This window comes from Bufo gargarizans, chromosome 10, assembly GCF_014858855.1.
Source record: "Bufo gargarizans isolate SCDJY-AF-19 chromosome 10, ASM1485885v1, whole genome shotgun sequence".
NCBI lineage: Eukaryota > Metazoa > Chordata > Amphibia > Anura > Bufonidae > Bufo > Bufo gargarizans.
The window spans coordinates 7,956,109-7,981,648 of record NC_058089.1 but is presented as its reverse complement, the minus strand read 5'-3'; the positions used below and the strand labels follow the sequence as shown (position 1 = coordinate 7,981,648).

At 47.4% G+C, this 25,540-nt stretch overlaps 1 protein-coding gene and 1 long non-coding RNA gene across 2 annotated transcripts in view; one reads left to right on the top strand and one right to left on the bottom strand.

Annotated features, from left to right (window-relative positions):
- Positions 1 to 23,020, top strand: part of TTC17 (tetratricopeptide repeat domain 17) — a 67,531-nt gene extending 44,511 nt beyond the window's left edge. Inside the window, exons 17-25 of the mRNA XM_044269948.1 lie at positions 11,944 to 12,072; positions 14,549 to 14,793; positions 14,899 to 15,061; positions 18,937 to 19,057; positions 19,420 to 19,579; positions 19,660 to 19,743; positions 20,321 to 20,440; positions 21,643 to 21,786; positions 22,087 to 23,020. Of these exons, the coding sequence (XP_044125883.1) occupies positions 11,944 to 12,072; positions 14,549 to 14,793; positions 14,899 to 15,061; positions 18,937 to 19,057; positions 19,420 to 19,579; positions 19,660 to 19,743; positions 20,321 to 20,440; positions 21,643 to 21,786; positions 22,087 to 22,242 (1,322 nt within the window). The 3' untranslated portion in view covers positions 22,243 to 23,020. The remainder of the gene's footprint in view (positions 1 to 11,943; positions 12,073 to 14,548; positions 14,794 to 14,898; positions 15,062 to 18,936; positions 19,058 to 19,419; positions 19,580 to 19,659; positions 19,744 to 20,320; positions 20,441 to 21,642; positions 21,787 to 22,086) is intronic.
- LOC122920450 lies at positions 22,418 to 24,662 on the bottom strand. The gene is made up of 2 exons (XR_006386917.1): positions 23,188 to 24,662; positions 22,418 to 22,891 (listed from the first exon to the last, which is right to left on the bottom strand). It is a non-coding gene; the product is annotated as an uncharacterized LOC122920450 (long non-coding RNA).
- Positions 24,663 to 25,540: the final 878 nt, after the last annotated feature.

Sequence of the window (25,540 nt, the reverse complement as noted above, 5' to 3'; positions counted from 1 at the left end):
TAGTAGTTATATTCTTGTACATAGGAGGCAGTATTATAGTAGTTATATTCTTGTACATAGGAGCAGTATTATAGTAGTTATATTCTTGTACATAGGAGGCAGTATTATAGTAGTTATATTCTTGTACATAGGAGCAGTATTATAGCAGTTATATTCTTTGTCAAATTTCTTTTTATTGAGCAGTAACAAAACGGGTGGAGGGATCCGCCCCCTTACCACCTTTGCACATACAAGGTAGCAGCAACTCACATGAATGCATATACAAAGCAGATGAATGCAACATATACATGTGAACACATGACAATGTACACTGAGTATATCATCTGGAAGTTTACAGTTCTGGTGAAAACCCGCAAATCTTTGTAAAGCTATATTATACATTGTAAGATACCACCTAGTGCTATCAGATGAAGGACTGACTGTGCAAAAGGCGCAGAAAAAAACTTTATTCAATAGATATCTGCTAAGTGTAGGTTGTGCAGATCATATCCGTCCCTATGTCAGCTAACTAAGAACAACCTTAGGCAGGTCTAAACCCAAACTAGGATAGGGAAGGAGGGGGGGGGGGGGGTGGGGGGGGTGGGGGGGGTGGGGGGAGGGGAAAACGGGGTGTGCAGGCCCCAAATGAGGCCCTCCTGTACACGCATAATAATGACGCTTCTCGTTCAAGTATTCTGATCTAAACCTTGTACTAGCAGGCGTAATCGATGTCGATTGGCATAGCGGTGAGACCACAGGGGAACACAGGTTATGTCAGGTTATGTCAGGTTAACTTGCCCCACTAATGCTCGGTGAGTCTGTGCCACCCACTCTATTGTTACGAAATGACAACCATGGTCCCCAAACTTTCAGAAATTTCTCGTGTTGTCTGGCCTCCCACCCCGCCAGCTCCTCCAGTCTGCATAGCTGATCTACTTTCTGCTCCCAATGTGAGAGTGTCGGTGAGTCTTCGCTGAGCCATCTCTGTGGTATGAGTAGCCTTGCTGCCTGTATCAAATGCGTTGCCAAGCTCCTTTTGGAAGGTGTGAAGGTCGGTGTGGGAAGCCAGAGAAGCACCAGTTCAGGCGATAGCTGCACACAAGCATTCAGTACCTTATTTATCATAGCCGCTACCCCGTCCCAATACTGGCGGAGCTTTGGACAGGACCAGAATATGTGTGTTTGTGTCCCCGACGCCTCCTTACACCTCCAGCACGTGTCAGACTGACTAAGACCTTTCACAAACAATTGTTTGGGGGTCTGATACCACTGGGTCATCACTTTGTATGAGTGCTCTTGCACTTTCACACATCTTGAGAACCCGTGAGAATGAGCATGTATGCGTAGTATGTCTGTTTCCGAAAATTCTAAGTTGAGCTCAGATGCCCAGGTTTTCAGATACTGTGGGACTCCCATAGAAGGCTGGACATTAAGAGCCAGATATAGCTTAGATATAATTTTACTAGGGGGGGATTTTAAGTGTAGCAACTTCTCAAGCCACGTTGTTTCCGGAGTGGGCACTCTAGAAGCTAATAATGGTTTGCTGACCGAGTTATATTCTATGGTATCCAGGAAGTTGCTAGAATATAAAGTGTGGTTTAGGGGGTGATGAGCAGGGAGAGCACCTGATGCCCCATCTAAGAACTCTGTGACAGTGTAGTTGCGTAGTTTATTCCACACAGGTGATACAGTGTCAGCAGAGGGCCTCACAATAAATGGAGCAAGGTCGGCCGGCATCAGCGGTGAGAGAGTATGCAGCAAGCCTTTGTCCTTGTTCAGTTGTTTGATAACGGCCGCTGTGCCTTTAAGCAGCACATGTGAGTGAAGTGAGGATGAGTTCAGACCCCATAACCCCGCTCTCTGCTTTTTGTCGAGCTGGGCTATCTCAAGCTCCTTACCCAGGATATGAGACCAGGGGGCGTGGAGGTGTAGCCACCTCTTCAGGTGGATGGCCTTATAGTATAGCTGAGCGTCAGGTAGTGCCATACCTCCCTGATCCCTTCTCAGAATCAGCGTGCGATGTGCCAGTCTCGCCCCCCTCCCCCCCCAAAGAAAGGTGCTGAAGAGCCTTCTAATTTGTGTAAAGAAGGAGGAGGGAAGAAAGACAGGCAGCATCTGCATGGCGTACAGTATCTTGGGCATAATAAATGCTTTTAACAGATTTTTCCGGCCCATCCATGAAATATATGGAATTCTCAGTGTGTGCAGCTGTTGTTGAGCATCGTTCAGTAGTGCAGCAAAGTTCAGCCGGAAAAGCTCATCCATTCTACAAGGAATCTTAATTCCCAGGTAGGACAAGTGAGATGTTTGCCATATGAAAGGGGTTTTCGTTTTCAGCAGGTGGATTTGCTTGGTCGGAGCTGATACATTCATGGCCTCTGATTTTGTATAGTTTACTTTAAAATTGGACACTTGTCCATACTGCTCAAACAGGGATAACAGATGCGGGAAGGCCTCGACCGGGTTGGAGACCATGACTAGGAGGTCGTCTGCATAAGCGGCATTAAGATATTCTATGGGGCTATTCTCCTAACTTGAGTCCCCTGATGCCAGGATGATCTCTGATGGCCTGCAGCAAGGTTTCCATGACTAATATATACAGGGCAGGGGACAAGGGGCATCCCTGCCTCGTCCCGTTCCTAATAGGGAAGGGAGATGACAAAGTGCCATTAACTCTGATCCGGGCGCTAGGGTCACCATACAGAGACATAATAGCTCTCTGAAATTGCGCAGGGAAGCCAAACTTATGCAGGGTTTTAATCATATAAGCCCAGTTCACCCGGTCAAAGGCCTTCTCCGCATCTATACCCAGCAGAACCAGGGGGACTTGTTTTTTCTTTGCTAGCTGTATGGTGGATAGGATTCTGCAGGAGTTGTGACTGCCTTCCCTGCCAGGGACGAAGCCTGCTTGTTCAGGGTTAATGAGTTTCGGAAGAAGGGTACTGATTCTAGTGGCAAGTAATTTCGCCCAGACCTTAATGTCAACGTTCAAAAGCGAAATTGGTCTGTAGCTGCCACACAACTTAGGGTCTTTCCCGGGTTTGGGGAGAATAGTGACTGTGGCCTCCAGGGACTGTTTATGTAACTGTGAGCCACCCAGGAGCTCATTGCACCAGGCAGTAATGTGGGGAGCCAGGATTTTTGAAAATTTCTTATAGTATCCCACCGGGAAACCGTCCGGACCCGGACTCTTCCCCATTGGCATAGAGCTTAAAACGCCCATAACCTCTCTCTCCGTTATTGGGGATAGAAGAGTTTGGGCCTCCTCTTCATTTAGAGTGGGGAGCTGTAAGCGGTGTAAGAAGTCATCAATTAGGGAAGCCCTATCTACAGTGGACCCTGCTACTTCCTCAGGGAGACCGTACAAGTCATGATAAAATTTTTGGAACTCAATGGCTATATCTGACGTTTTGTGGACAGTGGTACCATCTCTCCTATTAATCCCTGCTATATACATTGAGTCCTTCTTCTGTTTCAGGAGAGAGGACATCAATTTCGTGCCCTTGTCCCCATGCGCGTAAAAGCGAAATTGCGAATATTGGTATGCTTTTGCATAACACCCATTTAGATGGTCTGTCAGTTGCTTACGCAGAATTGCTAGTTGATCCCTGGCCTCTAGGGCTCTAGAGCGCTTATGTACGGACTCGATATCCGCTATTTGCTTAAGGAGGGAATTTAAGTGCTCCTGTCTAGTTCTTTTAACCCTACTGCCTAGTGCAATGAGCTCGCCCCTCATGACCTGCTTATGTGTCTCCCAGACAGTAGCCAGTGGCATCCCATCAGTAGAGTTTTCAGCAAAGAACCATGTTAGTTTCTGACTGAGGGTATCTACATCTGACTGTTTATCCAGGAGTGTCTCATTTAGACGCCATTGTTTGGTTTGTGTAGGTAGCGTAGGGAAATGAAGCGAAGTCGACACCGGGGCATGGTCTGAGACCGTTATGGGCTCAATGGTAGACCGCTCCACCCTGTCAGCACAGCTGCCCGAGATCAGGACATAATCCAGCCTCTTATGAGTATTATGCGGTGCCGAGAAGAAAGTGTAGTCTCTGTCAGCAGGGTGAAGCAACCGCCAGGAGTCCACTAAATTTACCTCCGCTAGATAGGCATTAACTCTACCTAGAGCCACCTGGGTCAATTGGGAAGAGCCATCGGACGCATCCATTATGGGGTTCAGCGTCATGTTGAGATCTCCGCCTATTAATCTAATCCCTTCAGCAAAGGAGGCAAACGTCTTTAGGGTATTGATGAGCCATTTCGTTTGACCGCGATTTGGGCAGTATAGACTAGCTAATGTCACTACCTGGGTGCCTATTGAACCCTTAACAAATACATATCGCCCCTCTGGGTCATCCTGTATACATGATAACCGGAAGGGAACTGTCTTTGATATGGCAATGCCGACTCCCCTAGCTGCACTACTGAACGTGCTGGTGAACCAATGCTGGAAGTAGGACTTAGGGAGAGTAGGCACATGTGCCGACTTGAAATGCAATTCCTGTAGAAAACATATGTCAGTGCGAGATTTTTTTAACATACGAACAACCTGTGACCTCTTCTGCGGTGTATTAAAACCTCTGACATTAAGGGAAGTACACTTAATCAATGCCATGACGTATTACAAGTGTAGACCTTAGAGCTGCTAGTTGCTTAAAATCATGCGTGTGACCAGGGAAACAAAATGGAGTATCCAACTTCATGAACAACCGGGAAGTGGAGAAAATCTCCAACATAGGGTTCGGGTGGCTTGTGCCTAGCGCGCAGCCCAGCAAAACAAGGCCAAGCGCGAATGGCCCAAGCCAGCCAATTGTAAGGCGCTTGCACCAGGGTTGCGCCAGTAAGTTCCTGGTGAATGCCATAATGGTCTAAGGCAAGCGGCTATACGGGGGGAGTAAGCCTGCTTGTCCTGCGAGCCATAGCAAACATAACATTAGTAACAATAAGCTGAGTCCCAGCCAGTAGATGAATGGCCTGACTGAACCAGAGGCCAGTCACAGGGACTAACACTCTTTACAGCCACACCATAGCTATCATAAACATATGCAGTATAGACATGCATGCTAAACATGTGGAACCTGTGGATGTGAACAAACCACAGCAGTAGTAACGTGCCGATACAACAGTGGCTCCCGGATCGCCCCGTGGGGCCGACCTGACCCAAGAGTCCACCGCCCGCGGTCCAACTGCTCAGGGCCACTCAGAACGAGCCCCTACCTATCCGACCACCGCCGGCTAACTGAGGCAGGCTACAAACAAACTGAAAAGGCTCAGACGGCCGCCACTAATACTTGCGCTCAGGGACCCGGAGATCATCTGTAACGTCCAGCAGTCCAGCAGCATTAGCTCAGTGAGCTACCGTCCATGAGTGAAATAGACCTCTGCAAACCGTGCGGCAGACCTCACGGCCTGTTGTTGGACTTTCTCTTAGTAGAAGCTTTAACCCACTTCTGCTCTTCTGGCAAGTCAGGCAGAGGGACTCCTGTGTCAGCCGACGGGAGCCATGATGGTATATCCAGGGGGGTCGTCTGGAGCAGAGTCCACGCCGCAGGCAAGTCCGCTGGTGTGCGAATCGTGCACCTCTTTCCCTCCGATGCGAAAGTCAGACCAAACGGGAATAGCCATTTGTAGGGCATTTTAACAGCCCTCAGATGATCCGTAAGCGGTCGTAGGATCCTTCGCTTACTCAAAGTAGAGGGTGCCAGGTCTTGAAATAAGAGGATCTTGGCTCCTTCGTAGAGCGGTTCTTTCTGTTCTCTTGCCGCTTTTAGGATCGCTGCTGTGTCCACATATCGTAGCAAACCGCAGACCACATCCCTCGGTGGGTCATTGTCCCTCGGTTTTGGCCTGAGCGCTCTGTGGATGCGCTCCACGCAGATTTCAGCTGCTCTTTCTGCACCTAGCAGGCCGGAAAAGATGGCGGATGCCGCCTCAGGCAAGTGCTTCATGTAGTACCCGCTCTGGGAGGCCTCGCAGCCGGATATTCTTACGTCGGCTGCGGTTCTCTTGGTCCTCTATCAGGGCGTAAGCTGTATCCAAAGAGGCAGCGAGTGCGGCACTGTTGTCGCCCAGCGTGTGAGCATAAGTCAGGATTGCTGCCTGCGTGTGCTCCAGCTTCTCCACGCGGTGCCCGATGTGCTTCACGTCGCACTTGATTTCGGTGAGATCCTGAATCACCGGGGCTAGTGCCGACGATAGGGCTTGTTGGATGAATTGGCGTGAAATAGGCGCCGAGGTGGAGGCGCGGGGTCCGGCATCCAGATCTGATGAGACGCCGTCCGCCCCCTCCGCTTCCTGTGGCCAGTCCTCCTGCTCCAGAGGCGCCATCTTGGCGGCACTCGCGGCCGGAGCCTTCTTATGTAGAAATTTGTCCATTTCTTGCGGACCGCGGTCCGATCTCAGGTGCTCAGGCGTTTCTCTGGGTATGTACCGACCCACTTTGCCCATTCTTTCAAAGCTAGGTAGCAAAATTAACTAGTTTGCTGGCTCACATGGAGAGGAGCTCTCTCACATGCGTCTGGCTTGGCCGGAAGTCAAGCTCCGCCCCCCATAGCAGTTATATTCTTGTACATAGGAGCAGTATTATAGTAGTTATATTCCTGTACATAGGAGCAGTATTATAGTAGTTATATTCTTGTACATAGGAGGCAGTATTATAGTAGTTATATTCTTGTACATAGGAGCAGTATTATAGTAGTTATATTCTTGTACATAGGAGCAGTATTATAGTAGTTATATTCTTGTACATAGGAGCAGTATTATAGTAGTTATATTCTTGTACATAGGAGGCAGTATTATAGTAGTTATATTCTTGTACATAGGAGGCAGTATTATAGTAGTTATATTCTTGTACATAGGAGGCAGTATTATAGTAGTTATATTCTTGTACATAGGAGGCAGTATTATAGTAGTTATATTCTTGTACATAGGAGCAGTATTATAGTAGTTATATTCTTGTACATAGGAGCAGTATTATAGTAGTTATATTCTTGTACATAGGAGCAGTATTATAGTAGTTATATTCTTGTACATAGGAGCAGTATTATAGTAGTTATATTCTTGTACATAGGAGCAGTATTATAGTAGTTATATTCTTGTACATAGGAGCAGTATTATAGTAGTTATATTCTTGTACATAGGAGCAGTATTATAGTAGTTATATTCTTGTACATAGGAGCAGTATTATAGTAGTTATATTCTTGTACATAGGAGGCAGTATTATAGTAGTTATATTCTTGTACATAGGAGCAGTATTATAGTAGTTATATTCTTGTACATTGGAGGCAGTATTATAGTAGTTATATTCTTGTACATAGGAGCAGTATTATAGTAGTTATATTCTTGTACATAGGAGCAGTATTATAGTAGTTATATTCTTGTACATAGGAGCAGTATTATAGTAGTTATATTCTTGTATATAGGAGGCAGTATTATAGTAGCTATATTCTTGTACATAGGAGCAGTATTATAGTAGTTATATTCTTGTACATAGGAGCAGTATTATAGCAGTTATATTCTTGTACATAGGAGCAGTATTATAGTAGTTATATTCTTGTACATAGGAGCAGTATTATAGTAGTTATATTCTTGTACATTGGAGGCAGTATTATAGTAGTTATATTCTTGTACATAGGAGCAGTATTATAGTAGTTATATTCTTGTACATAGGAGCAGTATTATAGTAGTTATATTCTTGTACGTAGGAGGCAGTATTATAGTAGTTCTATTCTTGTACATAGGAGCAGTATTATAGTAGTTATATCCTTGTACATAGGAGGCAGTATTATAGTAGTTATATTCTTGTACATAGGAGGCAGCATTATAGTAGTTATATTCATGTACATAGAAGGTATTAATATAGAAATTACATGTCTATTGGGGGGAGTCTGTATATTACCCAGCATAATTATATTATTGTGTGCAGTTAATCACAGGTAACGGGGACTTATTGTCTTCAGTAACATGCGGGGCTCGGTATTGGCAGAGCCTTTGGCAGTTCAGACCTGGTTTGTGACATCACAGAAGGTGTCATCAGAAAGTCTCGACTGATGAAAAGCAGGAGAGACGTAAATTGTCATTAAACCTCTTCAATGCACTCAAAAAATTAGTGTTTGCTTGATGTGAACTCTAATTTTAGCCTCCAAGGCAGGAGCAGGAATAGCACGTCACCGCTCTCATGAATTACACATCTTCTGCCTCGTCGCTGGATGTTTCATATAAGTGTAAAACTGATTGTCGCTAATAGGGGAGCAGAGGCTGCGTTGTCCTCCGGTTAGTGACGACTATCCCTCTGCACAGTTTAATGGCATTAGATCAGAGGCCTCTTTTAATCCATTATGTATTATAAGCACTTACAAAAAGTCGTTGATCAGTAAAATTCATGCAATAAACAAATATTCTAAAATATAACATTTGCAAAAAGAGTGTTACTGGTTGTCGTAGCATGATGTAAAAATCCTAGTTTAGTGCAGCAGCTTTGTGCTGGAAGATGCAGGGATTTTTTAATACACTTTTTGCTACTTTTCTTGGTTCTGTTTTTTTAATCAATTTTTGGATGTTTGTAATTATGAAAAAAAGGGGGAAAAACAAATTAAATTCTCATTAGTTAACTTGTATTAGATAAGCTTGTCCTGATGCGGCTACACTACAGAAAGTGACTTCACAAGTAGCAAATATCGCATAGACGTAGAATGGCCGCACCCTGAGGTCGTACTTTAAGACCGTGGTCATCTAATGTTACACCTGCTTGAATGGCTGGCTGGGTACACATGACTGTACCTGCGGCACTGTACCAGGAGGGCGGCGCTCAGTAGGTCCATGGGCATCCACTTTATTAAAGGAAGTGTTTTATCATTCTGCCAGTTAAAACCCACATAGTAGCACATCTCCTTTTTTCTATTCTGTTTTTATTTTCTGATTGTAGATTTTTTTTATTTACTGAACAAAATTATGGGGGCTGCCATCTTGCCTGAGCTGTTCTTAAGGTCCCCATACACATTAGATGACCATCAGCTTGACCCGCCACTCGTCTAGTGTCTCTGGTGTGTACGACTCTTCCCCTTCAACAAAAGATTGGGTGTCTTAGATTTCAACATGCCCAATCCTTTGCTCTTGCACAAAATGCTGTAACTCACTGAACGATTTCTGACAGTCACCTATCCCCATTCAGAACACGTGCGCACACAGCTGAGCAGAGCATGCATGTATATCGGGGGTCATGAGGAATAGTTTTCTGCTGACAGTTATCTAAGGTGTGTGGGCGTTATTATGGCAACCAAATAGTGCAGTCACTGTGTACATACATTACATTACTTATCCTGTACTGATCCTGAGTTATATCCTGTATTATACTCCAGAGCTGCACTCACTATTCTGCTGGTGCAGTCACTGTGTACATACATTACTTATCCTGGACTGATCCTGAGTTACATCCTGTATTATACTCCAGAGCTGCACTCACTATTCTGCTGGTGCAGTCACTGTGTACATACATTACTTATCCTGGACTGATCCTGAGTTACATCCTGTATTATACTCCAGAGCTGCACTCACTATTCTGCTGGTGCAGTCACTGTGCACATACATTACATTACTTATCCTGTACTGATCCTGAGTTACATCCTGTATTATACTCCAGAGCTGCACTCACTATTCTGCTGGTGCAGTCACTGTGTACATACATTACATTACTTATCCTGTACTGATCCTGAGTTACATCCTGTATTATACTCCAGAGCTGCACTCACTATTCTGCTGGTGCAGTCACTGTGTACATACATTACATTACTTATCCTGTACTGATCCTGAGTTACATCCTGTATTATACTCCAGAGCTGCACTCACTATTCTGCTGGTGGAGTCACTGTGTACATACATTACTTACCCTGAGTTACATCATGCATTATACTCCAGAGCTGCACTCACTATTCTGCTGGTGCAGTCACTGTGTACATACATTACTTATCCTGTACTGATCCTGAGTTACATCCTGTATTATACTCCAGAGCTGCACTCCCTATTCTGCAGGTGGAGTCACTGTGTACATACATTACTTACCCTGAGTTACATCATGCATTATACTCCAGAGCTGCACTCACTATTCTGCTGGTGCAGTCACTGTGTACATACATTACTTATCCTGTACTGATCCTGAGTTACATCCTGTATTATACTCCAGAGCTGCACTCCCTATTCTGCTGCTGCAGTCACTGTGTACACACATTACTTATCCTGTACTGATCCTGAGTTACATCCTGTATTATACTCCAGAGCTGCACTCACTATTCTGCTGCTGCAGTCACTGTGTACACATATTACTTAGGCTACTTTCACACTAGCGTTCGGGTTTCCGTTCGTGAGCTCCGTTTGAAGGAGCTCACGAGCGGACCCGAACGCAGCCGTCCAGCCCTGATGCAGTCTGAATGGAGGCGGATCCGCTCAGACTGCATCAGTCTGGCGGCGTTCAGCCTCCGCTCCGCTCGCCTCCGCACGGACAGGCGGACAGCTGAACGCTGCTTGCAGCGTTCGGGGGTCCGCCTGGCCGTTCGGAGGCGTGCGGATCCGTGCGGATCCGTCCAGACTTTCAATGTAAGTCAATGGGGACGGATCCGTTTGAAGATGCCACAATGTGGCTCAATCTTCAAGCGGATCCGTCCCCCATTGACTTTACATTGAAAGTCTGGACGGATCCGTCCCAGGCTATTTTCACACTTAGCTTTTTTTTGCTAATATAATGCAGACGGATCCGCCCGAACGCTAGTGTGAAAGTAGCCTTATCCTGTACTGATCCTGAGTTACATCCTGTATTATACTGCAGAGCTGCACTCACTATTCTGCTGGTGGAGTCACTGTGTACATACATCACATTACTTATCCTGTACTGATCCTGAGTTACATCCTGTATTATACTGCAGAGCTGCACTCACTATTCTGCTGGTGCAGTCACTATGTACATACATCACATTACTTATCCTGTACTGATCCTGAGTTACATCCTGTATTATACTGCAGAGCTGCACTCACTATTCTGCTGGTGCAGTCACTGTGTACATACATCACATTACTTATCCTGTGTTCTATTCTGTGTTAAACTCCAGAGCTGTGTTCAGAGTTTGGCAGGCTTCAGAGCTGAAATCTGCAATTGGTGTCTGCCTCCGCGCTCCCTCTAGTGATCAGTATTTTGGGAGGGGTGTTGTTTCCTCCAGCCTTTGCACTCGTCTGGTGCGGTGATGTGATTACTTTGTATCTTCTGTATGTCCCGCGATGTCGCTGTAACACCTGATGATCTTTGTTGCCGGTGATCTAGAGTTTTGCGTTGTTGCTTTTTACTGGTTACTTTGTTGCAGGATGTGATTTATTTTTATTAGGAGAGCAGAGTCCGATGCAGGGTGTTTGGGATACTGTCGGTGTCATGGCTGCCAGTATATGGCAGCACACTGCACGGCGTCATGTAAGGACACATAATTGGCTCTTGGCTTTCTGCCGCTTCTCATTGCATTGAGGAGTCGTCTGAGTGACTGGTGGCCTACGTAACGCGCTCCGTCACCATTAGACCTGTGAGCGCCTCGCCGTCTGCTGACGAACTTTCTTCTTCCTTTTACTGCTCGTTATTAAGTAAACCTGCGCCTCTCCTCGTTCAGACGTCCGTCCTGTGCTGGCGGAAAATTCTGCTAATGTACAAGATGTGTGAAGGATGGCAAGCCCCACGGGACATCTTAAAGGGGTGCTGAGTATGAACTGTTGACAGTTGTAGTCGCCGACAAGGTGACCACTGCTTTATCCTTCAGGAGCAAGACAACCCTGGAAAATCTCCTGATTATGGCGCAGCTGCAGATTTCTTGGCCCTGCGCAGGGGAAGGGGGTTCCATCCGTGCTTCATTATTTTCCGGTTGCAGCCTCTTTGACCCCTTCCCATCCCCCACGTGTGTCTTCTTATACATTTAATATCTTATATGTTGTCTGTTTCAGGACACTGCCACCCCCAAGATAGAGCGCAGACCGTGCAGAAATATATCCATAGTTATACACAAGAAGCTGACAAATCTGCCCCGGACCAGACGACCGACTCGAGAGACGGCTCCACGTTGCATCTAGAAAGTAGGTGTTTACCTGGGGAGGGCGCTATACTTACTGGGAGAGGTGTTTGCCTGGGGAGGGCACTATACTTACTGGGAGAGGTGTTTGCCTGGGGACGGCGCTATACTTACTGGGAGAGGTGTTTGCCTGGGGAGGGCGCTATACTTGCTGGGAGAGGTGTTTACCTGGGGAGGGCGCTATACTTGCTGGGAGAGGTGTTTGCCTGGGGAGGGCGCTATACTTACTGGGAGAGGTGTTTGCCTGGGGAGGGCGCTATACTTACTGGGAGAGGTGTTTACCTGGGGAGGGCGCTATACTTACTGGGAGAGGTGTTTACCTGGTTAGGGCTCTATACTTACTGGGAGAGGTGTTTGCCTGGGGAGGGCGCGATACTTACTGGGAGAGGTGTTTACCTGGGGAGGGCGCGATACTTACTGGGAGAGGTGTTTACCTGGGGAGGGCGCGATACTTACTGGGAGAGGTGTTTACCTGGGGAGGGCGCGATACTTACTGGGAGAGGTGTTTACCTGGTTAGGGCTCTATACTTACTGGGAGAGGTGTTTACCTGGTTAGGGCTCTATACTTACTGGGAGAGGTGTTTACCTGGGGAGGGCGCTATACTTGCTGGGAGAGGTGTTTACCTGGGGAGGGCGCGATACTTACTGGGAGAGGTGTTTACCTGGGGAGGGCGCGATACTTACTGGGAGAGGTGTTTACCTGGGGAGGGCGCTATACTTACTGGGAGAGGTGTTTACCTGGTTAGGGCTCTATACTTACTGGGAGAGGTGTTTACCTGGGGAGGGCGCTATACTTAATGGGAAAGGTGTTTACCTGGTTAGGGCTCTATACTTACTGGGAGAGGTGTTTGCCTGGGGAGGGGGCTATACTTACTGGGAGAGGTGTTTGCCTGGGGAGGGCGCTATACTTACTGGGAGAGGTGTTTACCTGGGGAGGGCGCTATACTTACTGGGAGAGGTGTTTACCTGGGGAGGGCGCTATACTTACTGGGAGAGGTGTTTACCTGGGGAGGGCGCTATACTTACTGGGAGAGGTGTTTACCTGGGGAGGGCGCTATACTTACTGGGAGAGGTGTTTACCTGGTTAGGGCTCTATACTTACTGGGAGAGGTGTTTACCTGGTTAGGGCTCTATACTTACTGGGAGAGGTGTTTACCTGGGGAGGGCGCTATACTTACTGGGAGAGGTGTTTACCTGGTTAGGGCTCTATACTTACTGGGAGAGGTGTTTACCTGGGGAGGGCGCTATACTTACTGGGAGAGGTGTTTACCTGGGGAGGGCGCTATACTTGCTGGGAGAGGTGTTTACCTGGGGAGGGCGCGATACTTACTGGGAGAGGTGTTTGCCTGGGGAGGGCGCGATACTTACTGGGAGAGGTGTTTGCCTGGGGAGGGCGCTATACTTACTGGGAGAGGTGTTTGCCTGGGGAGGGCGCTATACTTACTGGGAGAGGTGTTTGCCTGGGGAGGGCGCTATACTTACTGGGAGAGGTGTTTGCCTGGGGAGGGCGCTATACTTACTGGGAGAGGTGTTTGCCTGGGGAGGGCGCTGTACTTACTGGGAGAGGTGTTTGCCTGGGGAGGGCGCTATACTTACTGGGAGAGGTGTTTGCCTGGGGAGGGCGCTGTACTTACTGGGAGAGGTGTTTGCCTGGGGAGGGCGCTGTACTTACTGGGAGAGGTGTTTGCCTGGGGAGGGCGCTATACTTACTGGGAGAGGTGTTTGCCTGGGGAGGGCGCTATACTTACTGGGAGAGGTGTTTGCCTGGGGAGGGCGCTATACTTACTGGGAGAGGTGTTTGCCTGGGGAGGGCGCTATACTTACTGGGAGAGGTGTTTGCCTGGGGAGGGCGATATACTTACTGGGAGAGGTGTTTGCCTGGGGAGGGCACTATACTTACTGGTATTCTGCCTAACGCTGGGTTCACACCTGAGCGTTTTACAGCGCGTTCCTACGCGCTGTAAAACGCACAACAGGCAAGAACCAATGATTCCCTATGGGAATGGTTCACACCTGGGCGTTTTACAGCGCGTACGATCGCGCTGTAAAACGCCCGCCGCTCAAACAAGTACAGGAGCTTTTTTTGGCGCGTTTGACGCGCGTTTGGGCCATAGACTCTTTGGACAACACTGCTGTCAATCACCCAAACGCGCGTCAAACGCGCGTTTACTATTACAAAAACACGCATAAAAACGCGCGTTTGCGAAACGCTTAGGTGTGAACCCAGCGTAAAGGAAAGAACCAGCGGGGATGAGTTACTACGTTATGCTAAGTGCAGGGTCTGCAAGGGTGGAGCATGATGTCCGTCCACCTCCACCCTGGGGCCCTGCCATCTGTATAATGAAAAGCCGGATGCGTACAAAAGTCACACAAACTGCATTTGGCATTGAAACTACAACGGGTGGCGCTTAGTGGAATGCGGCCGGGCAGAGAGATATAAACTTTTTTTGTGTATTTATTCGTCTCTCCTCTTCATCCAGATGTCGTCATTTCTGAAACCAACAACACAGAGGAGCCGACGCCCGATGCGCCGATGTCCGAAGAGATGTTGGCTCTCGTAGACGAGTTTGAAAACTCGTGGCCCCTGGAAGCTTTCGAGGGTGCCCTGGAGCTGAAAGGTCGCCGTATGGACCTCCAGGGTATTAGAGTCCTGAAGAAAGGGGCTCAAGATGGTCAATCGGGGTCCTGCTTTGGAGACTGTGATGACGACGAGGAGGCTGAATGGGTGCGTTCCACGCACGCTAGGTGCATAACCATGTCCTGTGGGGCAGGGGCGGCAGTAAAGCTTCTCGGTGCAGTTTTGACTTGTTTTTTTTATCATTCTTTGCAGATTACTTTCCAGGTAAAACGTGTAAAGAAGCCAAAGGCGGACGGCCCTAATGCTGCAGACCTCCCTGAGGCACTTGGAGAAGACGTCATCGATGTGGATAATGAGGACTTACAAGCTGCACTTGAAATCAGCGGGCCAAAAATACCTTCCCCCGATTCTCAAGGTAAACATGCTCCTCTGGGCAGCGGGGCCCCAGGAGACCCAAGCAGGGGGGTTTGCTGAAGATTTTATGTAATCTTCTGTATGGTTTCCATTCAGCAGCTGATATCACTTGTATGTATAGTGGTGTATACATGTGATTCTGTCAGGTTCCTATAATGGGGGCTATAATCGCTGTATAATGTTATTTAGTCTCTCTCTCGCAGTATATCAGGGTAGGTATGGATCGGTCTATAGTCCAGGCTTTCTCTGAATACTATATTATTGACTCTCACAATACACATCATTGGGAATGTTTCATCTCATTCTTATGGCGCAAGTTGATTGTTATTTAGGGTTGAGTTGCTTGTCTTGGCCTGTAGAGGTTTGTTACAGATTTTGTTGGAAGTTCCTTCACCTGTAGCAACCACAGTTATGCCTACAAAAAAGGTTCTTCAGATGAGAGCCTCAGAATACATCCCTCAGCTGCTGCAGAACATCATAATGCACACCTCAGCTGCTGTAGAACCTCATAATACATACTTCTGCTGCTGCAAAACCTCATAATTCACGCCTCAGCTGCTGCAGAACCTCATAATACACGCCTCTGCTGCTGCAGAACCTCATAATGCACACCCCGGCTGCTGCAGAACTTCATAATACATGCTTCGGCTGCTGCAGTACTTCATAATACACGCCTCAGCTGCTGCAGAACTTTATAATACATGCCTCGGCTGCTGAAGAACCAAATAATACACGCCTCGGAGGCACAAAGGCAGACCCCTAGGACGTCTTGGAAACAAGCAGAAACAGACCAGGGAACAATAGAGTGCTTTATTACAATGTAATAAATGAACATGACAGTACAATATATGCAGGTTAGGCAATAGTGGTAGCACTACCAAAGAACCAAGTGCAGGGGCAGACCAGAGGCAAAACCCAGAGGGCGGGGAGCCAGTAAGCCCCGTTCTTCAGAGCCCCTGGTGGTGGGGATGCACTGGGCCAAGGGCTCACTGGTCGCACCTCCAGGAAGGTCCTGGTACACTTGACCCCTACCCGCAGAGAACCACCAGAAACAGACAACAGAACTGGAACCCAAACAAACTCAGGACATGGATCAGGCAACAAGACAAACTGGAACCAGCACAGAAGCAAATGCCTTGACCCTCGAGCGGAATGGAAGCATGGCGTTCTCAGGCAGATCTGCACACAGACTAGAGATCCTCCCTCCGGAGAACCCAGGAGCCCTCTCACGAAGGCAGGACAAACACAGGAACAGAAGCAGTAGGCAGCGCAGGACAGGCAAGGAACAGACTGGATCAGAAGCAATAGAGCACTGCCAGGCTGGACATAGGACAGGATCAGAAGTAGTAGAGCACTGCCAGGCTGGACATAGGACAGGATCAGAAGCAGTTGAGCACTGCCAGGCTAGACATAGGACAGGATCAGAAGCAGTTGAGCACTGCCAGGCTGGACATAGGACAGGATCAGAAGTAGTAGAGCACTGCCAGGCTGGACATAGGACAGGATCAGAAGCAGTTGAGCACTGCCAGGCTGGACATAGGACAGGATCAGAAGTAGTAGAGCACTGCCAGGCTGGACATAGGACAGGATCAGAAGCAGTAGAGCACTGCCAGGCTGGACATAGGACAGGATCAGAAGCAGTTGAGCACTGCCAGGCTGGACATAGGACAGGATCAGAAGCAGTAGAGCACTGCCAGGCTGGACATAGGACAGGATCAGAAGCAGTAGAGCACTGCCAGGATGGACATAGGACAGGATCAGAAGCAGTAGAGCACTGCCAGGCTGGACATAGGACAGGATCAGAAGCAGTAGAGCACTGCCAGGCTGGACATAGGACAGGATCAGAAGCAGTAGAGCACTGCCAGGCTGGACATAGGACAGGATCAGAAGCAGTAGAGCACTGCCAGGCTGGACATAGGACAGGATCAGAAGCAGTTGAGCACTGCCAGGCTGGACATAGGACAGGATCAGAAGTAGTAGAGCACTGCCAGGCTGGACATAGGACAGGATCAGAAGCAGTAGAGCACTGCCAGGCTGGACATAGGACAGGATCAGAAGCAGTAGAGCACTGCCAGGCTGGACATAGGACAGGATCAGAAGCAGTAGAGCACTGCCAGGCTGGACATAGGACAGGATCAAAAGTAGTAGAGCACTGCCAGGCTGGACATAGGACAGGATCAGAAGCAGTAGAGCACTGCCAGGCTGGACATAGGACAGGATCAGAAGCAGTAGAGCACTGCCAGGCTGGACATAGGACAGGATCAGAAGCAGTTGAGCACTGCCAGGCTGGACATAGGACAGGATCAGAAGCAGTAGAGCACTGCCAGGCTGGACATAGGACAGGATCAGAAGCAGTAGAGCACTGCCAGGCTATCAGAAGCAGTAGAGCACTGCCAGGCTGGACACAGGACAGGATCAGAAGCAGTAGAGCACTGCCAGGCTATCAGAAGCAGTAGAGCACTGCCAGGCTGGACATAGGACAGGATCAGAAGCAGTAGAGCACTGCCAGGCTATCAGAAGCAGTAGAGCACTGCCAGGCTGGACATAGGACAGGATCAGACGCAGTTAGAGCACTGCCAGGCTAGACATGGAGCAGAGTGTGTCAAGGCACAGAACAGGTAAGGCATGGACCAGGATAACAACATCATCACAGGACAGGTACAGAAGACCAGACAAAGCAACAACAACACATTACTAGGCGACACCACAAACAAGGGCATATGGCAAAACCCTCTGGGTCAGCAGAATGGGGCTACACCCAGCCAGACACAAGACAGACTGACCACAAGCCCCACAGCTTTATCCCCATCAGAACAGGAGTACCAGAACGCACAGGCTGCAGTACAGGACGTTGCCCCTGGCAACCAGCATACACGGAGACCACTGCAGCCAGTACGCCAGGGCACAAACAACCCGTGTCAAAAACAGAAAAGCATCCATACTCAGACCCTGTTCACACACAAAGCCGCAGCCAGCACGCATCGCAGAACCAGCATACATGGGAACACCCACAGCCAGTACACAAGGCGCATGGAGCCAGCCTGCACAGCCACAGAGATGCAGACACGGAAGCCACAAACACAGGCCACAGTTCACACACCACCACAGCCAGCACGCAGTCCCAAGCAACCAGCATACACAGGAGTCAGCCTGCAGCCAGTACGCGAGAGGGCATGCAGCCAGCCTACACGGCAACAGTGGCAAGAACTGCACTGAGAGGCAGACAAGGGGAGTACACACATTTACAGGCAACAGTTCACACAAGACACCACAGTCAGCACGCAGCCCCAAGCAACCAGCACACACAGGAGTCAACCTGCAGCCAGTAAGCAAGAGGACATGCAGCCAGCCTGCACGGCCAAAACTGTTACAGTGAAACACACCGTGACAAACTCTGCTACTGCAGAACCTCATAATGCACGCCTCGGCGGCTGCAGAACCAAATAATATGCCTCGGCTGCTGCAGAACCTCGTAACTGCACTGCCTCGGCTGCTGCAAAACCTCGTAACTGCATGCCTCAGCTGCTGCAAAACCTCATAATTCACATCTCAGCTGCTGGAGAATTTATAATAAAATGCATTTAAAAGGTGGCATAAATATATTGAAAATGTGGGTCTTTGTGTTTCAGTTCTTCATTATTTTTAAGATCTCTCCTTGCTGTCAGTGAATAAGAACACAGCCTGTACTTACCTTGTCCTGCTCTGAGCAGTGAATACAATTGCATCCGGTCTAGACAATGCTCTGTGAGCTGAATGCTTCGGCAGCTGCTGCACAACTCTTTTTACGACTTTGCAACAATGTGTCAGTCTTGATAATGATTGGGATGCCCCATCTTGGATTTCTCTTCTGTTATCATTTAACTCTTTAATTTTCAGGCAGGAGACCCGATTACCGTAGTCTTGGGTGGCCAAGTCCTGACGAGTGCCTAAAACTGCGTCGTATTGAACTGTCTACTGTGGCCAGTACCTGGTTGGCAGTGTCGGCCAAAAATATAGAGTAAGTGCAAGGCTTCCTTGCTGCATAGTGCCTCTCTAGTGCCACCTATAGGCGCCTAGAAACGGCCTTCTGCCTTCTGGAAGACAACTAATTTGCATATGTTTTCCCAGGGTGCAATGCCCATAAAATTCCCTACACCAGCTGGACAACCAGTAACCCCTACAATAGACCAGAAATGAATCTGAGATATGGCAGATGTGTCCTACTGGCCAGTGAATGGGTCAAAATAGTCATTGATTTATAGTTCTGAATTATCAGATGCCAGATAAAAGGAATTTGATATTTTTATTGCATAAAATATTTGAGCTCTCTCTCTCGTCCTGGATGTTCCCCCTTCTTACTGCCGTATTTCTCCCTTGTAGTATCACAGAACATGTGGATTTTGCCACCCAGCTGCAGGAACCTGGCGTAGAGCCGCTCTGCAATGCCAACCTGCCGCCCAGCATGCACACGCTGGATCACCTGTATGGGGTAGCAAACAGAGCTGCCATACACTACACGGGAGAGAGCCAGCTGAAGGAGGTAAGTGCTGTAAGTCGCCATGTGCCTCATGAGGGTCCGCCTCGGAGAAGACTTGGGTAATACTTTGCTTCATCCTTTAGGTTTTACAGAACCTCGGCAAGGACAAGTACCCCCCACAGTCTCTGGAGCTGGTGGGCACCAGAATAATGAAGGTGCTGGAGAAGGTGAGGCCGAAGGTTTTCCAGCATTTTATAACTGACCTCAGGATAGGTCATCAGTATCTGATGGTTGAGGGTCCGACACCCGGGACCCCGGGCGATCAGCTGTTGGAGAAGGGACTATAGTACTGAAGGCTTAGAATTAATGGGGGTCCGGCTGTCTGTACCTGCCACCGCTGCTCAGTCCTGTCAGAGTCCCTGAGGTGTCGCCCCCAGAGATTGAGTATTGATGACCTATCCTTAGAATAGTCCTTCAGTGCTTTAGTCGCCTTCCTGAGGGTTTCTATCTGAACTGTAAGTATTTCTATGTTCTCTGTTCTCATACTACAGATAAGTCGGTTCCCTGTCCCATTTGTGGTTGGGAAATTAGATTGTAAGCTTCTGAGACAGACCTCAAGGGGAATATTCTGTACAGTAGACACAACGAAGCAAATGTCTTAATGCAGTTCCTCCATTGTGGCGTTCAGTATATGGCGTATTGCAGAACACTATGGCGGCTGTAGTCTGTGTGCCCAATTATAATGATGATATAATACATTATATGAACATTTACCACTTTTCCTGTGTTTTTCTGCTGTTCTAGAATCAGACGTCGTGGGTCTTATCCAGCATGGCTGCTTTATACTGGAGAGTCAAGGGCCAAGGGAAGAAAGCCATAGACTGCTTACGTCAGGCCCTTCACTACGCACCACATCACATGAAGGTCGGTCCTAGCTTAGAAACGCAGCCATTACACTCTGTCCATCCTAGCCTGACCCCCCTGCCGATCATTTCTTTGAGGAGGTCGCAGCCTCCTCGCCGCTTTCCAAGCACAGCGCCGTCCATTTGCTAGTGGCTGTGCTTGGTATTGCAGCTCAGCTCCGTTCACTTGAATCAGACTTGGCTGTGCCTAGGCCTCCTGGACGTGGCCTAGGAAGAGGACCTAAGCGCTCACGGCAGCTGATCGACAGAGGTCCCGGGAGTTGGACCAACAGTGATTCCAGAGAACCTCTTATTGGGTCTGTGCGTTACCCAATATCACCATATCTTTGCATCGCTACCAGCTTTTCTAGGTTCACTGTGGATGCCCCTTCCTATGCGCTGGTCCGCCTGGTAAAGAGCTGATCACAAGATGGCTTCTTGCTGCCTCGAGCCCTGTGATTAGGGGGAGATAAGTCCCAGATGTGCAGGGTCTCACAGCGTACATGACGTGGGTTGTATCCACACGCTCGCCCTCTGGATTGACAGCCACCTACCAGCCCCAACGTTCAGGATCAGGCCAAACGCTGATTGGGGGTGTTTAACCCTTCCTGCGCCATGTTTAATGCAGGATGCGATGCTGACAGAGCATGGGTTCCCTTCATCACCTCGCTCCCGCCCCAGCATTACGTATAACCTGCAGCCTGGGACCTATCAAAGCCCCTGTTAGTACATGACGTGGGTAACATATTCCCTAACGGACGCCTGTGCATTTTGTTGAAATGTTTTATAGACCTAGAACAGTACAAAAATATAAAAAGTGGGAAGAGTGCGGCGCGCGCGGCTGTCTCCGTAGTCCACGACTGCCTCTTTGAATTAAGAATAAAATAACGTATCCTTTTGTCTGGATACAATTATAGCAAATTCAGCAGTGAGACTGATCAGGTCTGCGCAGGGTCGTTTTGACGACAAGCGGAAATCTTGAAAATGGTGAGAAATTTAGGCAATGAGGGACACTTATCGAGGCTGGTGTTCCCACGTGCCCGTCTTGATCCCTCTGCTCTGGAGTGAGATGCACCTGATTTACTAAGAAGCAGATAAATGCCCCTATAGTAAAGTTGAACTTTTTATTGTACATTGTCATGTATTATATTTTTTGTACTTTTTTGTTTAATTACATGCCATCACTGTATCATGGGAAAAATTATATTCTTTCTGTCTCTGCAGGACGTACCACTTATCAGCTTAGCCAACATCTTCCACAATGCCAAGTTATGGAACGACGCCATCATTGTGGCCACCATGGCGGTGGAAATAGCGCCTCACTTTGTGGTGAATCATTTCACGCTGGCGAATGTATATGTAGCAATGGTGAGTCTCACCGGATCCCTATGTAGTGTGAATATATAGGGTGTCCATGGGTTAGGTCAGCCATTGGGCCGGAATTATTGACCTCTATGGGGATCATAGCCGGAAACGACCCAGGTGGCCGGGTTATAGGGGTGACCCTCTGTAGGAAAACGCACCACATTGGAAAGTGGGATCTTTTTGGTCCAGGGGTTGGGCAGCCCTAGATCACTGAAGCGAAATAAAAATGGACGCACTACTTACCAGAACCGTATGTGTCGCATACGTGATCTCTAACCCCCCACGTTTTTCTTCTCTCACCAGGAGGAGTACGAGAAGGCGATGAGGTGGTACGAGTCCACGCTGGAGCTCCAACCAGAATTTGCCCCTGCCAAGGATAGAATCCGTGCCATTCAGTGTCACCTACTAATGAAGAAGGGAAGACGCAGCCCTAATCCCCCCCCCCCCCTCCTCCTGTAATCAGTTTTTTTTTTTTCTAAATGGTTATAATGATAAGTTTTACTTCACGGGCCGATAGAGAAGGGTTTAGGGATCTCCCCTGGGATGCCGTAAGGGGAGGGGGCAGATTATTGCATCCTGAGCTGGGCTCCTCCATCATGACCGTCATCAAGAAGACATCATGGACCTTTTTTTATTATTTTTTTATCTTAATTTTTTTTTAATCCGTTGCCTTAAATTGCATCGCTTCAAAGTGATATCTTGTTGAATTATACCTTTATCCAGGGATCAGGCCACCAGTTAGTACTGCACTTTAATTAAAGGGGCTTGGCAGGATTGACATTTTTCTTTTCTTTTCTTTATTTTTTTCACGGAAAGAAACTTTAAACGAAATCCAGCAGAGAGGAAGATCTGATGATCACCCCGCGCTCCTGTGTGCATCTGTCATGTAGGAGCATATGGCATTCAGAGCGCAGGGTCTGCGAGGTCACATGATCATGTGGACACGCCACGTCACCCAGTCACGTGGCGATCCTGTAAGACCCTTGAAATCATTAGAAATGTAGCATTTACTCAAGCCTGCCAGGTACGATACGTGGGACTATAGGCCTCAGACATTTGCCATGATTTCGTCCTAATTCCTCCTCCTTCCTGGATGCATATATTTTACCTCCCCTCCTTCCTTCTCCAGAGCATAGACTTCACAGGGTCAATAGGTTTTGTAAAATAGCCTTAGGCCTCATGCGCACAACCGTATGTATTTTGTGGTCTGCAAAAAACGGATCCGCAGAAAATATGGATGACATCCGTGTGCATTCTGTATTTTGCGGAACGGAACAGCTGACCCCTAATAGAACAGTCCTATCCTTGTCCGTAATGCAGGACAATAATAGGACATGTTCTATTTTTTTTTTTTTGCAAAACGGAAACGGAATGCACACGGACTAACTTCTGTTTTTTGCAGACCCATTGAAATGAATGGTTCCATATACGGTCTGCAAAAATGGAAATACGTTCGTGTGCATGAGGCCTTAGGCTGGAAGATGGTTGAAATCTCCCTCTGCTGCTCTGCCTGCCACTGACATCAAACAAAATATGCCCTGTCCCTTTAAATAAGCTCCACCCATTTCCAACACTGTCTGAAACTTGGAGAATCCAGTTCAGTAACGGGCCCGTCTTTCTCTGCCAGATTTCTCTACGACCGTATGTGCCCGGAGCTTTTAGAAGCCAGTCCTGACTGACAGGTAGACAGAGGTTTACCCTGTGGTTTTATTTTACTCTGTGTGATTTTTAGTTTGAATGTCCCTTTAAGTTAATCTTAAAGGGGTTGTCCAAAATAGAAGAAAAAAACTAAAAAAACTTTCTGCTTTCTTCCAAAAACAGTGCCCCAACATTTGACAGGTTGTTTATAGTATTGCAGCTCTGCCCCATTTACTTCAGTGGAGCTAAGCTTCAGTACCAGACACAACCCCTAAACCAGGTATGGCACTGATTTTGGAAGAAAACGGCCATGTTTTTAGTTTTTTCCCTCTAATCCTGCACAACCCCCTATAATAGCGCTGTGTATAGACCAGACCGGTATTGGACCCTACAAGCAGGTGACTGGTCACGTGACTGCCGATTTGACCTCTGCATTGCAATGGTGGCGAGTCTGATCCCTTTAAATGGTTTTAAGTATTTAATGATATCTTTGAAGACTCGTATGTATATATTATATTTTACATATACGTTAGGAAAAAAGGAAAAAAAGCAACGACTAAGACATAAAACTCACACAAACTCGCCCAAAAACTTGCACTTTATACATATAAAAAAAAATCACTTTGAATGTAGTCTCTCTCCACCCTGAAGACGGTTCTTCCTTATTAAGGGGTTCTCCTACTAAAATCATTTATTACCTCTCCCCTTTAGCTAATAATTCCCTAATGAGTTTCAAAATAAGATTTGTAAATGAAATGACTCGAATAAGGTCCAAAACTGTCCGCTCGTGAAGGGGTTAACCTATAAATACCTTCATGAGGACATATGACATTAAAGGGACTTTACACCTAGAAAAGTATAATAGATAAATTTTACTGTCTGCAAAAAAAAATAAAAAAAAAATATATGCTTCTGCATGTGCCAAAGTGAACCAGCCTCGTAGAAATCTGGAAGAAAAACTCTGAGCAGAGATAGTGTGATAAGTGGGCGTGGCTCTGCAGAGGGGGTGGGACTAAGCCTTGTTTGGTTCCTCCCCTTCCCAAATCTGGTATTCAAATCGCCCGAGGAGTAAAAAGGAGGCAGAGACGAAATGAATTCCTCCTGGAAATTTCTCCATTTTAGGTCTCATGCACACTGCTGCTGTTTGGGTCCGCCGTTTTTGCGGCTCGGATGCGGACCCATTCACTTCAATGGGGCCGCAAAAGATGCGGACAGCACGCCGTGTGCTGTACGCATCCGTTGCTCCGTTCCGTGGTCCCGCAAAAAAAAAAATAGAACATGTCCTATTATTGTCCATTTCTTTGCGGACAAGAATAGGCATTTCTACAATGGGCCGCCCATTCTGCAAAAAACGTTACGGTCGTGTGCATGAGGCCTTATTCTTATTTTTTTTTACTCTTCTATTGCAAAAAGAGGATATCATGGGAAATGCTGAAAACAGCCGCTAATATAAGCAGACCTATGACCCATTATGTACCTGTAATAACTAGACATGGCAGCAGCCAGCCTGCTTGGTGACGGTTTCCATGTTAGCAACACTTTTATTTTTTATTTTTTTTTACCATTCACAGAATGCAAATAATTTTTTTTATCAAAATATTTTCACCAACTTCGTAATCTCGTCATTAGGATAAAATACAAGCCTTAAAGCTTTTCTCTATTTGCTGCCGCTGCCAGAATTCACCTGTCGGGTACGTTCACACAACGAATTTTGGAAACATGCTGAAAAAAATTGTTGCGGGATCTGTGCGTTTTTTTTTTAACGCTTTTTTTTTTAATTCAGCTTCCTATTCATTTTAATGGGAGACTCCAGCGCAGTTCTCACTCCAAGACAAAGCGTACTGCGTCTTTTTTTTTCCATGCTTTTTTCATCGCGGAAAAAAAAAAAAATGTCTGCCTCCCATTCAAATGAATGGGAGGAGTTTTTTGGTGCCGAAAATGCATGAAACACAGCGGCCAAAAATGTGTGAACAGGCCCTGATCTGGCAGGTGCGTAAACGCTGTGCATGTGTGCGTGCCGAAACCGTAGCGTTTTCTAATACCAGCAATGTGGATGAGATTTTAGGAAAAGTCAACCACACGCGGCAAAAAACCTAAAATATGCAGCATAAATTGACCT